The 17,969-nt window shown below is 56.4% G+C and overlaps 1 protein-coding gene across 2 annotated transcripts in view; it reads left to right on the forward strand.

Moving 5' to 3' along the window:
• DUSP8 (dual specificity phosphatase 8) overlaps window positions 1-17,969 on the forward strand; it is a 36,198-nt gene that overhangs the window by 1,560 nt on the left and 16,669 nt on the right. For both annotated transcript variants that reach the window (XM_080594193.1, XM_080594194.1), the window contains exons 2-3: window positions 10,306-10,709; window positions 16,279-16,417. In XM_080594193.1, the coding sequence (XP_080450319.1) occupies window positions 10,479-10,709; window positions 16,279-16,417 (370 nt within the window). In that variant the 5' untranslated portion in view covers window positions 10,306-10,478. The remainder of the gene's footprint in view (window positions 1-10,305; window positions 10,710-16,278; window positions 16,418-17,969) is intronic.

Consider the following 17,969-nt stretch of genomic DNA (forward strand, 5'->3'; position numbering starts at 1 on the left):
ACCTACCTATAGCTGGATGGATGGGGGATTTCTGGCTAGAATAGCCACGAGGGCTATGCGGATGTCTTCTCCCCGGCTGTGACGGGCACAGCCATGCTGGCAGGGTGTGTTTGGGGAGGGCTGCCCGAGCGGCTGGGACCAGAGGGGACATTTGGGGCTGCCGAGCAGCAGCTGGATGCTGGGATGCCTCTCTGCAATGGCAGAGCCTCTGAATCGCTCTTGAATTGTGCTGCTTGCATCGCTCGGAATTGGTTCGAACAGCACAAACCTGGCTGCGGGTGGTCTGCGAGCGCTGCTGCCGAGATGGCAGCGGTGCACACCAAAGGGGTTTTCACGCGGAGCTTCAGCCCACCCTGGCTTGCGGCTGTCCCTGCCTTGACGCAAGGTAAGGGAACAGGGGAGGAAGCCCTGGATCCAGCACTGCTTTTTGGAATCCAGCTTCAGCTAGGATTGGGAGACCCGAGCAAGCTGGCCGAGCTCCTCAAAAGCATTCACAGCGGGAGACTCACTGCGTGGAGATTATGGCAAATATAGCACAGGGTTTGTATGCCCTGCATGTTTTTGCTGGGTGCCAGGCACCTTGCCGAGAAAGCCACTGAGGTGCCTGCATTTGGAGAGTTTGTCCTCTAAAATTCAGCACAACGCAATTATGATTGCCCAAAAGCCTGAGAGGGCCGGGTAAGGCTTCTCATAGCGTGTGGCCCACAGAAAACCGGGGTTCCCCCTGCGACCTCCTGCCCAAAAAAACCTCCCCAAAGGGGGCTGCGGCTCAGCAGGATTTCTCCAAATGACTTCTGTCGGCACGGGGATGGATTGAACAAGGTCCTACTCCATCCATCGCTACCCCTTCTCCCTGCACCAGCTGTGTTAATCCACGTAACAAACACGGGGTATGCTAAAGGTGCCTTCCTCTTCTGCTTTGTTCCATTGCCCGTAAGTGAGGCTGCTGGTAGGGATCAGAGGTTAGTTTCTCTGTGGCGCAGCTCTGTTCAGGCTCGGATCCCAAAGCCCTGGCTGTGCGCAGGTGCAGAGCACGTTCACAGTATCTGGGATGGGAGCAGGAAAAGGAGGTGCTCCAGTGCTTTGCAGCCTTAATTTATGGCCCTGGCTTGTAGGACACCGCCGTCATCCTCAAACAGCTACAGCAAACTCAATCTGCTGGGGTGATAAAAGAAAAGCAGCTTGCAAATGCCGGCACCTCTGCCTGGCAGGGCAGCTGGAAGACCAGCCTAGGAGGTGTGGGTCCTTTTCCCCTCCACCGTGGGATGAATGGCAGCATCTGGGAGAGCTGGCTGCGGGGACCTGCTCCCGTTCCTCTTCTCACCCTGCTCCTCTCCTTGCTGCTATGCAGAGGGAGCTCCTGCAGCCAGACCTTCAGCGCCGTCCTCACCCAGTGGGGAAAGCTGGCGAGCGCTCCTCGGCATCCTGCTGCCCTCTGGGTTTTAAAACCTGTTTTTCAAGCCTTAAAATTTCGTCTCTGAAGATACACCTGTCCCACCTGAAGCCGAGTGGGAAGGAGGCACCTGACATGCTTGGGGAAGGCAGGCGAGTGGCCTGGGATCGTCCATCAGATAAGGAGCTAAACAAGCTCTCTGCTCAAGATTTTTCTCAAGCTTGCTCGGGGAGCCCTGCGCATGCGTGGCGAGCAAGCTTACAGCACAGCCGAGGGAACGGGGGGGTTGTAAAACCCACCGTGCCAATGGGAAATGGAGGCTGAGGCTGCCCGCAGAGCCAGGCAGAGCAGGGAGAGGAGAATCCCCTGCATGGAGGGAGCCTGTGGGTGCTGCAAGGAACGCTCCCGGGGGTTTTGCTGCTGCTCAGGACCTCTGGTTTCCATCAGTGCCAAGTGGTGCTTGTTTGTAGGACTGGCATTTCAGCAGATAGGTGCAGTGTGAGCCCAGGGACTGGGTGAGAACCTGGAGGTGCTCACGGGAAGCTGGTTCCCTGCATGCAGAGTCTGGTAGTGCAAGGAGTGGTGCAGGGGCTGTGCTGTATGAAATAAGCGATGTGCTTTGCACTGACTTCATTTAATTAAGAGCATACCAGCAATGTATACAGGGCTAGAAACCTTTCCTCGATTCTCTCTTTTTGTCCTATTTCTCTCATGTATTTATTCCATGCTGCTTGGTGTGCATGGAAAGCCCTCGTGATCCCCATTCGCCCACCTTGGCGTGCATGTGCACGACTTGCCTGCATTCGTTGTAACTTTGCTTTTAAACCAAGCCTTCGGGTTTCTCAGGGCAGAGACCTCGTGTCGTTCAGGAATTTCTCTGGAGCACTTCAGGGTGCCCTCACAATTTCCAGAGAAGGTTTGCCGGGTGGCATTTCTGTAGGGTGAGTTATGGGGAGCCTCCTTTCTGAGCCTGCTGATGACTGGGAACGGGTCATTTGGTGACCAGAAGGACAAGACGACCCATTCTGGTGTTGAAGTCAGGCCTGCTTTGAGGGACAGAGGTTGGACTGGGTTTGCTCCTGAGGCCTTTTCCAACCTAAATGATGCTATGACTGTTCCGTAGCTGCCTGCCTTCCTGCTGCTCCCAGGCTGTTGTAAAATGCCTGTGGTTAGGCGGTGATGGCAAGGGGACCTGAAACGCGGCAGACCACTGCTTTGATCCCGTATGGAGATTGCAGTGACAGCACGGCCCTGGCATCCAGCCCCCATAGCCTGTCCTCCCGCGCTGCTAAAGCCGCGCTTCTGCTCTGTCCCTGCCTCCCGGCCTTACTCAGCTGGCACATAGGTGCGCGGTGTGCCCACATCCACAGCTTTTCATCTGCCTGTTTTTTTTGTTTTTCTTTTATATAGCAGGGGATTTAGTTCTTTGAGGAGCACTGCTGTCTAAAGCGAGCAAGCAGTAATTCAGCTGATGCAGCAGAAGTCCTGGTGGGAACAGACTGCTTATTAGGTGCTTGCAGGTTTTTTTCTTCAAGCAAGTCAAGCCATCCCCACGCATTAAACCTGTATCTGCTTCAATTACACACCTCCCCTTGAAACCCAGCCTCTGCTGGGTAAATCCAGGCCATCCAAACACCGAGGGTCCCTCGCTCTCCTTCTTTTGAAATGCAGCATCCCCAACTGTCTTCACCTTGCCACCAACAACCCCAGACTCCGAGCTTGTGATGGCAGCCTGGTCCTGCTCGAGCTGTATCTCGAGTGGAGTTATTCATGCCATCTCCTGCTGCTTGGCTGCGAGCCTTGCATGGGGATCAGGCGGGCGCATCCCCAGCCTCGCTTGGCACCGGCGGCTGATGAACGGAGAGCTGGTGCCGAGAGGGTGCCAGCACTGCTGACAGGCGAGCTGGCCCATGGAAAATACATTCACTGCGTGTACGTGGGGCAGGAAAGCTGAGCAGTGAATGGCCATCCCCATCTAACGCCCATCTAATGCTCAGCGGACCCTGTAGGGATGTCCCAGGTGGCACTCCAAATTATTCTGCAGGGTGCTAGAGGGACAAAGCGCCTCCAGCACGCCGAGTGAAGTTGGCTGATGGAAAAAAAGGAAAAAAAAATGAGGGGGAAAAAAAAGAATGCAAATCTCTGACCGGGCAGAATCTCCCTAGACACATCCTTTTGTCGAGCATTTGCATTGTACCATTAAAAATAGATCGGTGCATTCTCCGCTTGCTTGCTGAATGCTGATGCCTGTAATTCTGTGTCATCCTCGCAATCCCTCCTGCTTTGAGCTTGGCTGCCTCTTTGTCTGGCACCTGAGCAGGGTTCATTCAGCAGTAACTGATACAGAGATAAGTGCGAGCTCCGCTGGAGTCGTGCCAGGCAGGTGGGAAGGTGAGGAGGGCTGAGCTGGTGGCACCTCGCTGGGGTCAGCCCTACGCGGGCAAGGCTGGGTGTGCTCACACACACTTACAGTCGTGGGAGCCCCACCAGTGATCAGTTGGATCTTCTGGTGTGGAAGCTGGCAGGAGGATGGGGGAGCTTTGGGTTTATGTCCTGATGCATCACTTTATTTATTTATTCTTTTTGAAACTGAGAAAATCCCGTGGTACACAACGCCGTGATGCCCAGCCCAACAGGCTGGCCTGTGGGACTTCTTGCACCAGGAGCTGTAGGGGCTGCAGGGCAATGTGGTCAATAGGCTTGTGCTTGTCTGGTGTGGTGAGGATGGAGGGAGAGCTGCCAAACCCTTTGTCTGACCCCCATGTCACCTCAGATTAAACAAACGAAACCAGCTGGTGACAAACCACAGCCCCCAGGGCAGGAGGAGGGAGTGGGGTAGGGATGCTAGCTTGGTCATTGCCTGTCCTGGGTGCCTTTTCTTGATGAAGGTAATCCTTTTCAACCCCAAGTTGGTGCTTTCTCATTGTGTCTTGACAAGACGTAGAGCCCCAGCTGACAAGTGCTAATTCATCCCAAACAATTCAGCTATTGTGTGCGTGTAGGAAATTTAGCAAGCCTTGGGCCAGGTCAGGAAAGCCTTGCAAAGCACGTGTTACCGCCCTAGTGGATGTGTCACCCCACGGAAAATCAGCATTTTGGTTGAATTTTGGGTCTCCTAAGAAGAGCCAGAGTTTCAGTGGGCACAGAGTGGCGTAGCTGCTGATGTTTTGACCTGCTTCCTTGAAGAACCACAGCCTGACCCTGTCTTTCTTCCCCTCAGCATGTAGGGGTTGTGGGAAATAGTGGGAAGCCTTTCTCCAGGAAACCCACCCTGCACACAGCAGGTATTTATGGTGTCTGCTGTCCTGGGACAAGGCAGCCGGACCAGCCCTCCTGAAGCATCCAGCTGCATACCTTTCTGGGCTGCCTCGGTCTGTTCTTATTGCAAAAAGGCAAACAAGCTACTGGAGATCCCAAGATAAGCCCACGGAGCAGTCTCTGCTGGCCCTATCCAGCAGAGATGCAGCGAAGGTGGGGATATCAGGCGGTGGGGATTGAGGGCCCTTAAAGCATCACTGGGACTGGGTTCCCCTCATCCTACACCTCGTGTCCTCCGCCTTCCAGCCCGCCGTGATGTGTGCCAGGCTGCTCAAAGGGGAAGGTGCTTTCGGCTCGGAGGCATGAGCCTGGCCGCCTCTCAGCTTGGCAGGAGGAGGGTGGAAATGGGATAGCTTTGGTATTAGAAAGCAGCATGCCTGGGCACTCCGTCCTCAGCATGGGCAAATGGCTGGCTGGTCAGGGATAACCTTCAGTCTTGGCTGTTGTAGGCTTTAAAATGGAAGCTTGTGCTTATGCTATGGGGGAAAAACACATAAATCATCTTAAAAGTACGAGTCTAAGAGGAGGAGATGGTGGCTTTGTCACCTAGACTCTGGCAGTTTAGCCTGCTGTGCTTCCCCATTGGCTTTTCCTGACCCAGCGGCACTCAGGTCTCCAGAAATCGTTCTGGGAGCAGAACCCAAGCCCACCCAAGGTTGCTGGTACAACTTTCAGCCACGTCCTCTGATGGAGGAGCTCCTTCCTTCCAGCATCCTCTGTGCAGAGGCTGCCCCTTCCCAAAGCTGCTCTGCACGGAGGGGTTGTGCGGGGGCTCTCCTCCGGGGAGGGCCTCTTGTCCTGGGGAGAAGGCACCCGTGGTGTGTAAGAAGTGGAGAATGGGGAAGCGAGATGAGTGTCGATGAGGCTGTGTGGTGCTGGTCTGTCCTGGGAAAGCCACTGTGGGTCTCGGAGGGTGAGAAGAGGGCAGCAGCCACGGACGGACAGCCCAGTGCTGCTGTCTCGTCTCCATGCTCCTTGGGGGTCACGAAATGTCCTTCCTCCCCACCCTTTAGCTTCTCCGGGGAGACGTGGGCAAGCAGACTTTGTGTCTGGCTTAGTGAATGTGGTTAGCGGTGTTTTTTAACCTCGTTTGGAGGAGGAGGAGGAAAAAAACACTCCATTTTCCCATCTCCAGCAGAGAAATCTTTTGTGCTGCTTTTTAAAGGGATCTTGATCAGCTGCTAAGGGATTGGCAGTGGTTACATCACTTCCAATGCGGCTACTGCAGGCACCTCACGGCTTTGTCCCGCTGCCACCCCAGGGGATCATTCGTGCTCCAAATCCCCCTCCGTGGGAGAAATCCCGCACCCCTCGCTAGGAGGGAGAGGCGGCTGCGCCGTTCAGGATGCGCTGTGCGAAGCAGAAGGGCGTCGATGGGTGGGCCGAGCTTAGAAGCAGATGGGATGGAGCAAGGGGAGGCACCCCAGGGTTTCCTAAAGGCTGGTCGTGCCCCGTCCCGCTGAGCTGGAGGCACACGGAGCGAGCATCCCTCTGGGGCTGGGACAGAGCCGAAGGCACCGCGGTGGCATCGCCTCGGGCCGGAGCCACAGCCGTTGCCTGGCAGCTGCGGGTTTCCAGGGAAACCAGAGGTGCTAACTTGTTAATGAGCCCCGCGTCCCTGATTGCTGCTGCGAAATAATAATAATTAGCCGTAGGCCCGTGATTTAGGAATCCCTCAAACGGCACGAGCCTGCCGAGGGGAGCTTGCTAAGTGCCGAAGGACTTGGAAAAAATGGGGATGGGGATGGGGAAAGGGTGGAGAGCTTGGCAGAGGTGCCACGTTTCACACTGGAAATGGGACTGAGAAGGGTTTGGGTTGGAAGGGACCTTACAGCCCACCCAGTCCCAACCCCCTGCCACGGGCAGAGACACCTCCCACCAGCCCAGGCTGCCCCCAGCCCCATCCAGCCTGGCCTTGGGCACCTCCAGGCACGGGGCACCCACAGCTCCTTGGGAGGTTGGTGGGCTCGCAGCTGCCTGTCCCCAGGGCGTCACTGATCCCTTAGCTCTGTGCTCAGGCATGTGGGTGCTTCTTCCAGCACCCCCGTTGCCAGATTTGACCCTTCCCATGTCTTCACCTCTGCGCAGGCCGGCTCGTGGGGCAGATCGCAGCACCTCTGCATCCTCCACCAGCAGTCAGCCCTACCCTACTTCTGCTCTTCAGCTTCTTCATTTTGCAAGTTCTTCTTTGCTAGAAGCAGGTCCAGGTCTCCAAAATACCTTGGGAGATGAGCAGCAGTGCATCTGAGGTCCTTTGCTGCGTGTCCCTGCAGGCTGGGAAGCACCGCTGAATTGTTGTCTGCACTGTGGCTGTTCTCCTGGAGGTGTTTTTCCCTTTCCTCTTCACTTTGGTCACTTCTGCCCCTATTTATTTTGAATGGAAATGGAAAACAGCAGTGAAAAGAAGTGGGAAAGGGCTAGGAGAAGAGGAAAGCGTGGAAGAGTAGGAAGCTAGGAGCAGCTCCTGAACTGGACCACGGGTGGAGGGTAGAGATCTCCAGGACACAGCTATGAGCTTGGTGAGACGAGTAGACACACCGGTTGGTGAGGTTTATGGTTGCTTCAGAAATGTGCTGGCCTTCCTGTTAACATCTCTGGTACAAGAGAAACCAGATCCGTGCCCATCCCATAACCACGTACCTCTGCTGGGGCCTTATGCAAGAGAAGTAATTGAGGAAGTGGCCTCCCCCTCGTGACTGCTGGACCTGCGCAGGGCCGAGCTCCCGTGGTCCGTCCTGCCACAGGGCCAGACTCAGGTCAGGGTGTGTTTGGGGTTTTCTTCCTTCTGGCTGACCAGAAGAGGATGGAGAGGGCGTTTGCCCTTAGCCTGGCTCACAGCACCCATCTGTGCCAAGCTCCTGGTGGCACCCTTCACAAAGCACGTGTGTTCGTGGAGGTAACAGCAGGGACAGAGTGCCGGTGGTTGCCCAGGCTGTGTGTTAGGCTCTCTGCCCGTCCTTCCACCCAGCGTGGCCCCTCCTGCCTTGCTGTCCCCATTCAGCTAAGCCTTGCGCCCATCTCCCTCATTACAGGCACTCCAGGGAGAGGTGGGATTAAAGGATTATGGTAATGTTCTTTGGGAACACTCAAGAAGATTAAGATGGCTTTAATAAACTGATAAGCGAGGGACACAGCTATGCTTCTGAAACCCCGATTTAGGTCCCAGGTTAACCTTTTCCCCTGTGCTGGAGACAAGTCCCCGGTCACCGCGGTGGGGTGGCAGGAGACCTCTTACTTCGTGGTGCTCCCTGTCCGTGCCTCCTCCTTCCCAATCCCTTGGCATTTGCATTTGGGTTGGCCTACAAGAGGGTGACGTGCAAGCTTGGAAGGACCCGGTTCCTTCTCAATCTTGGGTCTACCACCAAGGTTACAGCTGCCTATGGCCACACTCTGTCGGACATCTCCCCCCCGGGAAAGGCTCCAGGAAGGGGCGGGGGGGGCAGCATGGGCCTGCCTTGCTCTGCATCTCCCTGCTGGAGCTGGATGTCAGAGCAGGCTCGCTTGCGTCGCCTGTCTCTGCCACGAGCTCTAACTGGCCGTGCTGGAGCAAACGGACGTCTGTGCAGTTGTTTGGGTGGCTGTTAGCGGAGGTGGGGAACCTCTTGTGCCTTCCCTGACTTCATCCCCCTGATCTGCCGGTCACCTGTCAGAACTCGGTGCGTGGAAAGCCTCTTCCAAACAGGCTTCTCCCAGACCTGTTGGGAGATCAGGGATCTTCTGGCTTTCCCAAGCCCCTCTAATTGTGTCTGACCCCCCCAAGGTTCACCCTCACTCGTTATCTGGGGAGCAGATATCCTGTTATCTTGCAGATACTGTGCGACGTGTCCGATGCATCGGATCACTCCTTCCTCCCACTTCAGCCTCTCATTCTTATCCCTCTGCCTCGGCATTATCCCCATCTTTTAGTCTGTCGCCTCCCTCTGCTCCCTTTTATTTCTTGGATGTAATTGGAAGAGCTGAGAAGAATTCGCAGCCTGGTGTCCTGATGGGGATGGGAAGCAGAAAGCGATTTGGGGAGTGGGGTGTGAAAGAAAGACGGAGGGGAAAAGCTGGCTAATTTGCATCCTTTCTGAGTGCCCTGGCTCTATAGCCAAGGTACAGCAGGGGGTCTTCTGGCAAGGCGGCAGCGACGTAATGAGGTGTGTCATATCCCAGCAGGAGCCAGCCTCGCTCCCCCTATCACCCCCTAATTAGAACTGTTTCAATTTTTAAGCCCCCCCTGGAGGAGTGCTGCAGGGAGGGGAGAGGCGAGGGGGGACCGCGAGCCGCCCGCCGTGGGGCCGGGGGCAGCGGTGCCGCCGTGCAACGGGGCTGTGAAGGACTTTGTGCCAGGAGGGGCCAGCGCTGTCGCAGCATTTAGGGGATTTTTTTTTTCCCCTTAAGTTGAATAGATGTGCAAACAGCATGCGTGTGATGCAGGGACATCTACCCCCTGCTTTGGGGAGCTGTCCAGGGACGTGGCGGGGCTGCTAATGCCAGGGTCGTGGGCCAGAGACCTGCGGATGCTGAAGCCCCCATCCTCATATTCTGCAGCCCTGTGTCCTTTCCCTGCGAGCTGGCTCAGTCCTCCAGGTCTGGTGATGGGGAGCAGAGGTCCCTGTCATTTCACACAGAGATATGGTGCAGTAGAAATGAGTGTTGGGCTTGGTGTAAGGACCTTTTGTTTCCTTGGTGTAAAAGTCCTCATGAGGCTGAGGCATGCAGCACCTTTCCCTGTACAAGAGGGACGGCACCAGGCACCGTGTAGCCTTGTTGCTGCAGTACCGTGCCCTCCACCGGCATCTCCGTGGCCTCCTTTGGGGCCTGCACCACAAGGGCTAACAGTGTGGGAGCTTCCAAGAACTGCTGGCTTACACTGATCAGGGTGCCTCATAAGCCTCCTCCAGTCCACAGACCAAATCTCAGTCCTGCAGAAGCCAATGAAGGTCTTTACGCTAGCCTTTTCAGGCACGGTAGTCATAGTCCTCCTAATTCAGATGCATTAAAGCTCCCATGCAACAGCTTGTGGGTTCGCTCTAAAACACCGTCTGGCAGGAACAAGAGGAGCCTGGTAATAGCCCTGCTTATTTTCTGAATGGCCGCTGCAGCATTAAAACCTAATGCCATTAAAACTGGCCTGCAATGACGTGTGCCATTAAAACATAAGGACTGCCAAAAGGTGCCTGTGTGAGGAGCGGCTCTGCGGGTGCTGTGACCCAAGGGGCTTCCGAGTTGTGAGGTGCACGGGGAGGGCAAATACGGAGCAGGCATGGGTGGCTTCTCCCAGCGGAAGAGACCAGGGTCCCCTGGAGGAGCCCTGAGCCAGCAGGCTTGGGGAAAAACAGGAAAAAGGCTGCTCCCTGCCTGTTAAATCTGACATGGCTTCCAGAAGCTATTAGACAAATTCTTGGAGGAAAGCTCCACCGAGGGCTATTAAACACAAAGAGAAAACCTTTGGCCTGGGAAGCTCTTGAGCCACAGATGCGAGGACATGCCTGGGAAGTGTGTCTGCATCCTTGTGCCCTCCTGAGGTCCTCCTCAAGGACTCAGCCCCAGGTGAGCACCTGGTTTTCCTGCCACCTGACCGCCGTTTTCCCCCTTCCCTCTCCCTCCAGGTTCAGCACAATGAGTCGGCACCCTGGGCATTAGCAGCGTGAAGAGCCCGGGACAGGAGCTGCCCTGCTCGCACCTCGCCCCACCGCTGCTTCCCCTCGGGGAGACGGGTGCCGGCCCCTGCCCTGCCCTCGCGCCCCTTGCCCCCGCTCACCGCAGAGGGGACGGGCCCGGTATGGCCGGGGACAGGCTCCCACGCAAAGTGATGGATCCGAAGAAGCTGGCCAGCCTCCTGAGGAACGGGGCAGAGGGCACCCTGGTCATCGACAGCCGCTCCTTCGTGGAGTACAACTCCTGGCACGTCCTCAGCTCCGTCAACATCTGCTGCTCCAAGCTGGTCAAGAGGCGGCTCCAGCAGGACAAGGTCTCCATCACGGAGCTCATCCAGCCCGCCTCCAAGATGAAGGTACGGGATCTGGCCCTCGCCTGTCCTTGTGGAAACCTCTCCCCCAGTAGAAAGATACAGGGTGGGGGGATGCATTTCCATCCGGCCATGCCTGGTTCATGCGACCCGCTCTTCCCTCCTTGCACCCCGTTACCTGCCGGCTTCCCTCTGGCACCCCATCCACCCCTCTGGGAGCTGGAGCACAAGCCCACAGGGCTGTCCTCGGGGACCTGCTCATTGCCCCCACCCCAGTGATGCAGGACCCCCCTCCCCAGGCCAGTCGAACAGGTATGTCAGCCTCAGGGCTTGCCCTGCACTGGCAAACAGCCCCCCAAAGCCTTCCTGGAGCTGTAAGCTTAATCCCTTGCTAAAAACTCTTCCCCTCCCCTCTGTCATCTCTAACTCCATTCAGGGACATGTAATCCTCCTCCCTTGTGACGCCAGGAGCTCTTATCCGGTGTCATGGCATATTATCTCTCCCGGGCTCCTCTCTCTATCTCTCCTGGTTAAATAATAGAGGTGGCTCCGAGCCACGGCTGGCTGGCCGAAATAGGGCTGGGTGCCCCCGCGGTGGCTCAGGCAGGGTCCTGCCCTCTGTCAGTGACCATGGGGAGGGTGGCCTGGCCCCTCTCCTCTCCTGGCTCCCCAGGGACCCGTCACCCCATCCGCCACGCATCCCCGAAGTGTCACATCCCCTCCGCAGCACGGTTTTGGCAAGGGGACCCCCTGCCTCCCCCTGCCTCGCATTTTGGGGTGCTGCACCCCCACGGCAGCCTGCTCCTTTGCCGATGCACTCCTGCTTTTACCATTCCCCGGCACCCCCCCCCATCCCCGTAATTTTATGGCAAAACGAGGGTAATTCAGGCGATTAATCAAATGCTGGGCCCAGCTGGAGCCATCTGCGGCGTGTCCCCCCCCCCCGCCACCCCGCGAAGCCACCGCGGCCCGCATTGGCTGCCAGTGACATCACCCTGCCGGGATCAAGGAGCCGGGGAGGGGGGGCCCAGCCTTGCTCCAAGCTGCTCCAGCCATGCTGCGGGCTGGGCACTTCGGAGGGGATTGCGGGAAACGATTCCCCAGCGGCTTGAGCCCTTCGTCAATCCCCTGAGTGAATAAAGCAAAGAATAATCAGTTTTGGCGAGCCGGGAGCCGGCGCAGCACGGCCGCCCTCCTCCCGGCCAGGGTCACCTCTGCAGTGGCCGCCGTCACGTGGAGCAGCAGCAGCAGCAGCAGCAGCAGCACAAGCGATGCGACTTTGGGGTGGGGGGAGGAAGAGGAGGATGGGGAGCGCCAAGAGTTAACGTCAGCTGATGCAGGTCCGCCTGCAGCGCTGCAGCTCGCAGCCGCAGAGATGCCGCAGCGGGCGGCAGCGGCTCCCAAAGGATGTTCCTGCGCCAGCACAGGTGGCTCCCGCCCCTGCTCTGCCCTGCTAAAGGTTGTCCCCAACCTTCACGGTCACCTGGGGGCTGCTGGCATCCCCGTGCAAGGAGCAGTCACCTCCTCCCGGTCCCGTGTCATTAAGCAGTGCTCCGGGTACCAAGCAGGGATGCAACGCGAACCCCGTGGGTGTTTTGGGGACGCTCAGCCCAGGAATTAATTAAGCTTCAGGGTGTTCTTATGAGGTTAAGCCAATTGCCCCCGGGAAGCTGGGGGGAAAAGGGGGGGGGTCACGGCCGTATCCTCAGCTGGCACAAAGCAGGGTGCTGGCTGTGGTTTGGGGTGTTCAAGCCTTTTGTGCCGCTGTCCCCATGTGGTGGGTGGCAGGAGGCTGAGCGGTGGCAGCGGGAGGACGGAGACATGGGCACATCCCCTGGGGCAAGAAGGCGGGTCAGGATCTGGGGAAAAACGTGCTGCTTTGGGCAACATGGAGAGGGGGAGCCTTTATTTTCAGGGCTCGCCAGTGCACCTGCCAAAGGGTGATCAGCAAAGTGGTGGGGACAGGGGGGGACAGGGGCACGGCTGGCGCTAGGAGCAGATGGCAGGAAGGGTGACATCAGTGGCGCGATTGTCCAGCCCCATTATTCCTCCTGACGGGCCTCCCGCCCTCCTCCCGCTTCCTGCTCCCGGCCGGGGCTGCCGAGACAAAGGCGGCCGGGAGCACCGCGGTGCTGCCCAGAAGGAAGGGGCACTGCTGGCAGCCCACCTCAACGCGCTCCTGCCTCGCTTGCATTGCCCAAAAAACCCCAGACCTGCGCATCCCAGCCCCCACCAGGCACCAGTCATGTTTTGCCCGTCGCCTGGCTGGGCAGAGGGTAACGCAGGGCAGTCTTCCGCCCCAATGTGAAGGGAGGGCACCACTGGCAACCCTCCTAGGTGCGCTGCTTTGGGGCAATGCTGCGGGATAACAGCAAGTCTTGGTCAAGGACCTTTTGCTGGGAAAGAAGAAATGGGGAAAAATATATCACCCTTTCTTCTTTCGTCGCAATCTGCCTTTCATCTGCCCTGGAAATGTGGGCACAGCTAAGCCACCTCTCCCCGAGCCCTCTTGTGCACTGCATCCCCGCTGGGCACAGAGATGCTGAACTCCATCGCTGCCCATGGTCCGGGCTAGGAAACTGCAGCAGTAATCCATTTTCCAACAGATTGCTTTTATTTTATTCCCAGGAATTCCAGTTATTACAGCAATAGTTGCCCTCAGCACAAAAATGTGCTGTGCTACCTGTTCCATCTTTGTTTTTAAACCTTTCTCCCGCTATCAGCTGGAATAATTCAGCTCCTTGGTGCCGTTTCAGGGGAAGAGGTTGTGGGAAATTCCTGCTTGGGGGTTTATTTTGATTTCTGGAGGGAAATGCTGAGAAGCTCACTTTTTTAAGATCTCTTTGGAAAGTCTTCCCACATCTTGACCTGTTCTCATTTCCTGAAATGCAGCTGTCTCTGGGAATGGCTACAGCAGCAGCTAGAGGCATGACAACGTTCTACTGGGGCTGTGGGGACATTTATTTATTTACTGGAGGAACCTGGCCCTGGAAGCAGCTGCCTTGCTCAAGGGATAGCTGGGGCTTAGTTCTGAGCCATGTGCCCGGCTGCTCTTGATGTTTATGGAAGCGATGTTATTTCAGTGGGGTGATTCACCGTGTTTTGAAACAAAATGTGGCTGCGATGTCCGGGGTAATTGGGAAAATAAGAATACTTCACTCTTAGCCCAGATCACCTGGAGGGCTCAGAGCACTTCACACAAGTGGCATCATCCCCGCTTAGCAGCCGGGGAGCGCGGAGCAGGCAGAGCCAACACCGGGGTGTATCAAACCACCCGGTGCCCAGGACAAAATGTCCGTGGGGAGATACCTCCGGGGGGGTGATGGGCCCCCCAGCAATGTCCCATGGGCTCCCCAAGGATGCTCCTGCAAGGCTTGGGGGCAGAGACATGGGTGTCTTGGTGGGACCATAACACCTGAAGCAGAATCCTCTAGGTTGGAAAAGACTTTCAAGATCATCAAGTCCAAAGTAGCACCATCAAGGCCAGCTGTGCCTCGTGGCAAGCTGTGTGTCATCCTTTCCAAATGCTGCATCCCACCAGCAGCCCTTCAGCATCCTTCCTTTCTTGTGCAGTGGCTCATGGAGGTGTTCACAGGTGGGGCTCGGGCAGCAGAGGAGGGAAATGTTTGGGGATGGGACTTGATGATTGGACTTGGCGATGGTTGGACTTGATGATGTTGGTTGGACTTTATGATGATGGTTGGACTTGATGGCGATGGTTGGACTGGATGATCTTGAAGGTCTTTTCCAACCAAGGTGTTTCTAGGGTTGGATGAAATCCCTGCTGTCCCTGCTCCATCTGACCCTTGGGACTTGGAATGCCAGCACTGCCACGTGTGATGTGCCACTAGAAAAATGAACCCTTCCCATGCAAAGTGTATTTTTCTTCAAGCCTCTCTCTCCTCTCAGCCCATTTCCGCAGCCCTTGCCCCACCGAGCAGGATATTTATTTTCTGCAGCCGGGCCACGCAAGGCCAGTGCTTGTTTGGCATTTACATTGAGTGAAACCTTATAACTTTAATAAGATGTAAACCGTGTCACACATATCTGCCGTTGCTCAGCAACCCTGCAGTAATGGCCAAAACAAAGCCTCCCCGTGCAGAGGGAACACTAAATCCTATTGTGGGATAATTCTGCTTGGCCAGAACTGTTATCTCCCCTGCTTGCCCCTCTGGCTGAGGTGCGAGCCCCTGCTCAGTCCCCTCCTTGCCTTGCTTTTGGGGAGATGCTTCAGGCTGGGTTTTCAGGACGCTGTGCCTCACTGGATGGCAGGAGCAGAGGTTTTCTTGGGATGAGATGTTCCTAAAGGTATGTCCTTGGCTGGTTCACCCCCAGGTAGCTTCCCTGGGTCACCTCTGCTTCTCGTGAGGAGTTTCACCCACGCTGAGCTACCCTTATAAAAACAGCATGGCTTATTATTAATAATGTAAAGAATATTGATGACGCTTAGAGAAACGGCCGCTGATTTTACCCAGGGCACCTTGGGCAATTCTCAATGCCTTATTTTAAAATTCCCCCATCCTTTCCTCCTCCCTCTCCTCTTGACGCTTCCTTTTCTTCCCTCCCTTCATCCCACTGACCTGCATGGCCAAACTCACTTCCCAGTGCCCCGTGAAAGCAGCAGTGACTTCCGAGGGCACGAGGCTGTCCTCAGCCCTGCGGTGAGCGGCCACAATGACCTCAGCTAAATCCGTGCACGCTGCAGTTTTATTGGGATGTAGCTCACGTTTCAGAGCAGGGAAGCACCTGCAGCGGGGTGTCAAAGCAGCCCAGCTGCTGCTTCGCTGTGCCTTGGGCTGGATCTGCCTTGGGAAGACGTCTGCACACCTCTGGCTGCTGCGGAAACCTTCTCAAGGGATGGGGGGATTGATTCCAAGCGTTGCGTTTGTGGTTGCTTTAATATCTATAGTAACCCAAGGGTGGTGAGATAGGGCATGCAAGTGCAAGAGCAAAAGGAGGAGAGTGTCTATGAGTGGTGCTTAGCTTGAGGAGTCTCCTAACGAGGTTTCAGTCCCTGCTGATCAGGTATGCATGGGAAAGGTTGCACTGATCACCACGATGGGAGGCAGCAGCTCCAACCCTCGCATTTTAATGGGAGCACAGCACGTGGCAGGGCATTGCACCAGAAGGACTCCCTGTGCCCGCAGGGCTGGGCATTATCCAGCTGCTGGATCCCCCTGGCTTTCCAGCCACTGCCCACTCCTCCCGCAGCGTGATGGACGTGTTTGCCATCCATCAGGCTGCTCAGCAGGTGTGCTGAGCCGTGCATTTTGTTCTCCTGCATGGACCTGCCCATCGGACAGGATGGTGGATGAGCACGGCTGATGGGATGACTGCAGAGGATGGGGGCATGGGTGACTTCTGGATAAATAATGGCAAACCAATGGTGGGCGCTGTGCGGGAGCAGGATTTTAGGTAAGGCACTCAGATTTGCTCGCTATTGGCATGGATGCTGCAACTGGCGTTGGTGCTGAAATACCCATTTGTACCTGCGGGGCAGTCTCGGCCATGTAGTACCCCGACCAGTCCTCTGGCTGTGGTTGATGGAAATGCTCCATGGGCAGAAGCAAGTCCTCAGTTTCTCCAGCGCCCGTTTTTTTGCCGTTCCCTGCAGGTGGAGGCAGAGGAGCACCAGGACGTCGTGGTCTATGACCAGAGCACGCGGGACGTGACCGGCTTGGCTGCCGACAGTTTCCTCTCCATCCTCCTGGGCAAGCTGGACAGCTGTTTCCACAGCGTCTCCATCCTCACAGGTAGGAACGGAGCTGCTCGAGGGCAGGCAGTGGTGACGATGATGGTGGTGGTAATGGTGATGATGACTGTGGTGGTGATGGTGCTGCTGCTGGCACCAGAAGCGTTGTAGGGTGATGGGCCCCGTGGTGCATCCAGACCACTTCCTACAGCTGTCTGGGGCTCTGGGTTACCATTTCACTTGGTGCTTGTGCAATTATTCTGGATTTATGGTGTTGTGGCCATGCAGCGCGTGTGATGAGCACATCACCTTGAAGGGAAAGTGAAAGCTGCTTTTAATTCCTGGCAGCTGGGACAGCTGCCTGGCTGGCTGTCCACCTCCCAGCTTTGAACTGGAGCTGTGATGGGGAGAGCAGAGAAATAATGGGAATAAAGCACCCAGGTCTGACAGGGTGAGGGTTTCAAAAGCAAGCAAGGACTACTTGAAGTCACGATAAAGAGAATTAGCGTGGAGCTCTGCTGAGGCCACCGCTTGGCGAAGATGCTGTGAGCTTGCCCAAGGTCTTCGTGGCATAACCAAGGGCACAGCTTGGTGCATGATGCCGAAAAGGTGAAGGCAGACTGGGTCACCGGGATGGGTCAGAAAGCAGCCATTGCAGTGGACCTGAAAAAAAACCCACACTCTGGTGTGTTGTTAGGATGGTGTCACCGTCACTGCCACCAATGCCCAGCCCATGCAAGCAAACAAGCACCCTCATTTTTTGGCTACCATCTCCATCCTCCCCAGCCGCTGCACCAAAGACCCCCAGGCAGGAGCACATCCGCCTGCACAAGGTGCTAGGTGATGTTTTAAACCCCCCCAGTTAAAACCTGTTAACAGGTTTCTCAGCCCTTCCCTTCCACCCTGCCTTTTCCCTGCAGAAGTCCTCAAAGAGCCGCGTTCCCGGCTGGTAATTGCTGAGGTTTTGGCAAAGCATCCCCTGCTCCTTGTGCCGCGGCGTCGTGAGCCGCGCGGCCCGGAGCCTGCTAATGGGGAACACAGGCTGCTAATGCGTGGAGAGAAAAAAAAAAAAGGGGAACTGAAATGTAGCACACTGGGTCATGGCTGCTGAGTTTTATATGGAAATCATGACTCAAAAACACTGCTGAAAGCATCCAGAGGGAGGCTGGGTGCGCTTTCTGACACACGCAGTTTCCTCCTTCCTGTAATGTGGGCAGCAGCCGGGTTATTTTTGACCCGGGTTTGTGGCGCTTGGGAGGTCTGAGGAGAGGATGTGTACACGGGGCTGGATCCCAATCCCTTGCCAGGACCCTCCCTGCCTCGCGAGCACGGTGCGCCAGCCTGGGAGGGTTTGCTGAGGACCCCAGCACCCCACCAGGGCATCAGGTCCGACCTCAACCCGACCCATCCTGGCCCAGGCACCTCATCCCGCCCAGGCTGCTCCCAGTGCCACCCTTTCTGCCCCACCCCCTCCATGGCATCAGGTGTGACGTACGTGCACATGGAGGAATCCAGAGACCTCTTCATTGCTCTGGGTCCAGTGCAAGCGGACTATGTATTTATGGGCTAACGAGCTGATCTCTGTCCCTCACTTCATACTGTGGTTTTAGACC

Source organism: Anser brachyrhynchus (genome assembly GCF_964034855.1).
Source record: "Anser brachyrhynchus genome assembly, chromosome: 5".
NCBI lineage: Eukaryota > Metazoa > Chordata > Aves > Anseriformes > Anatidae > Anser > Anser brachyrhynchus.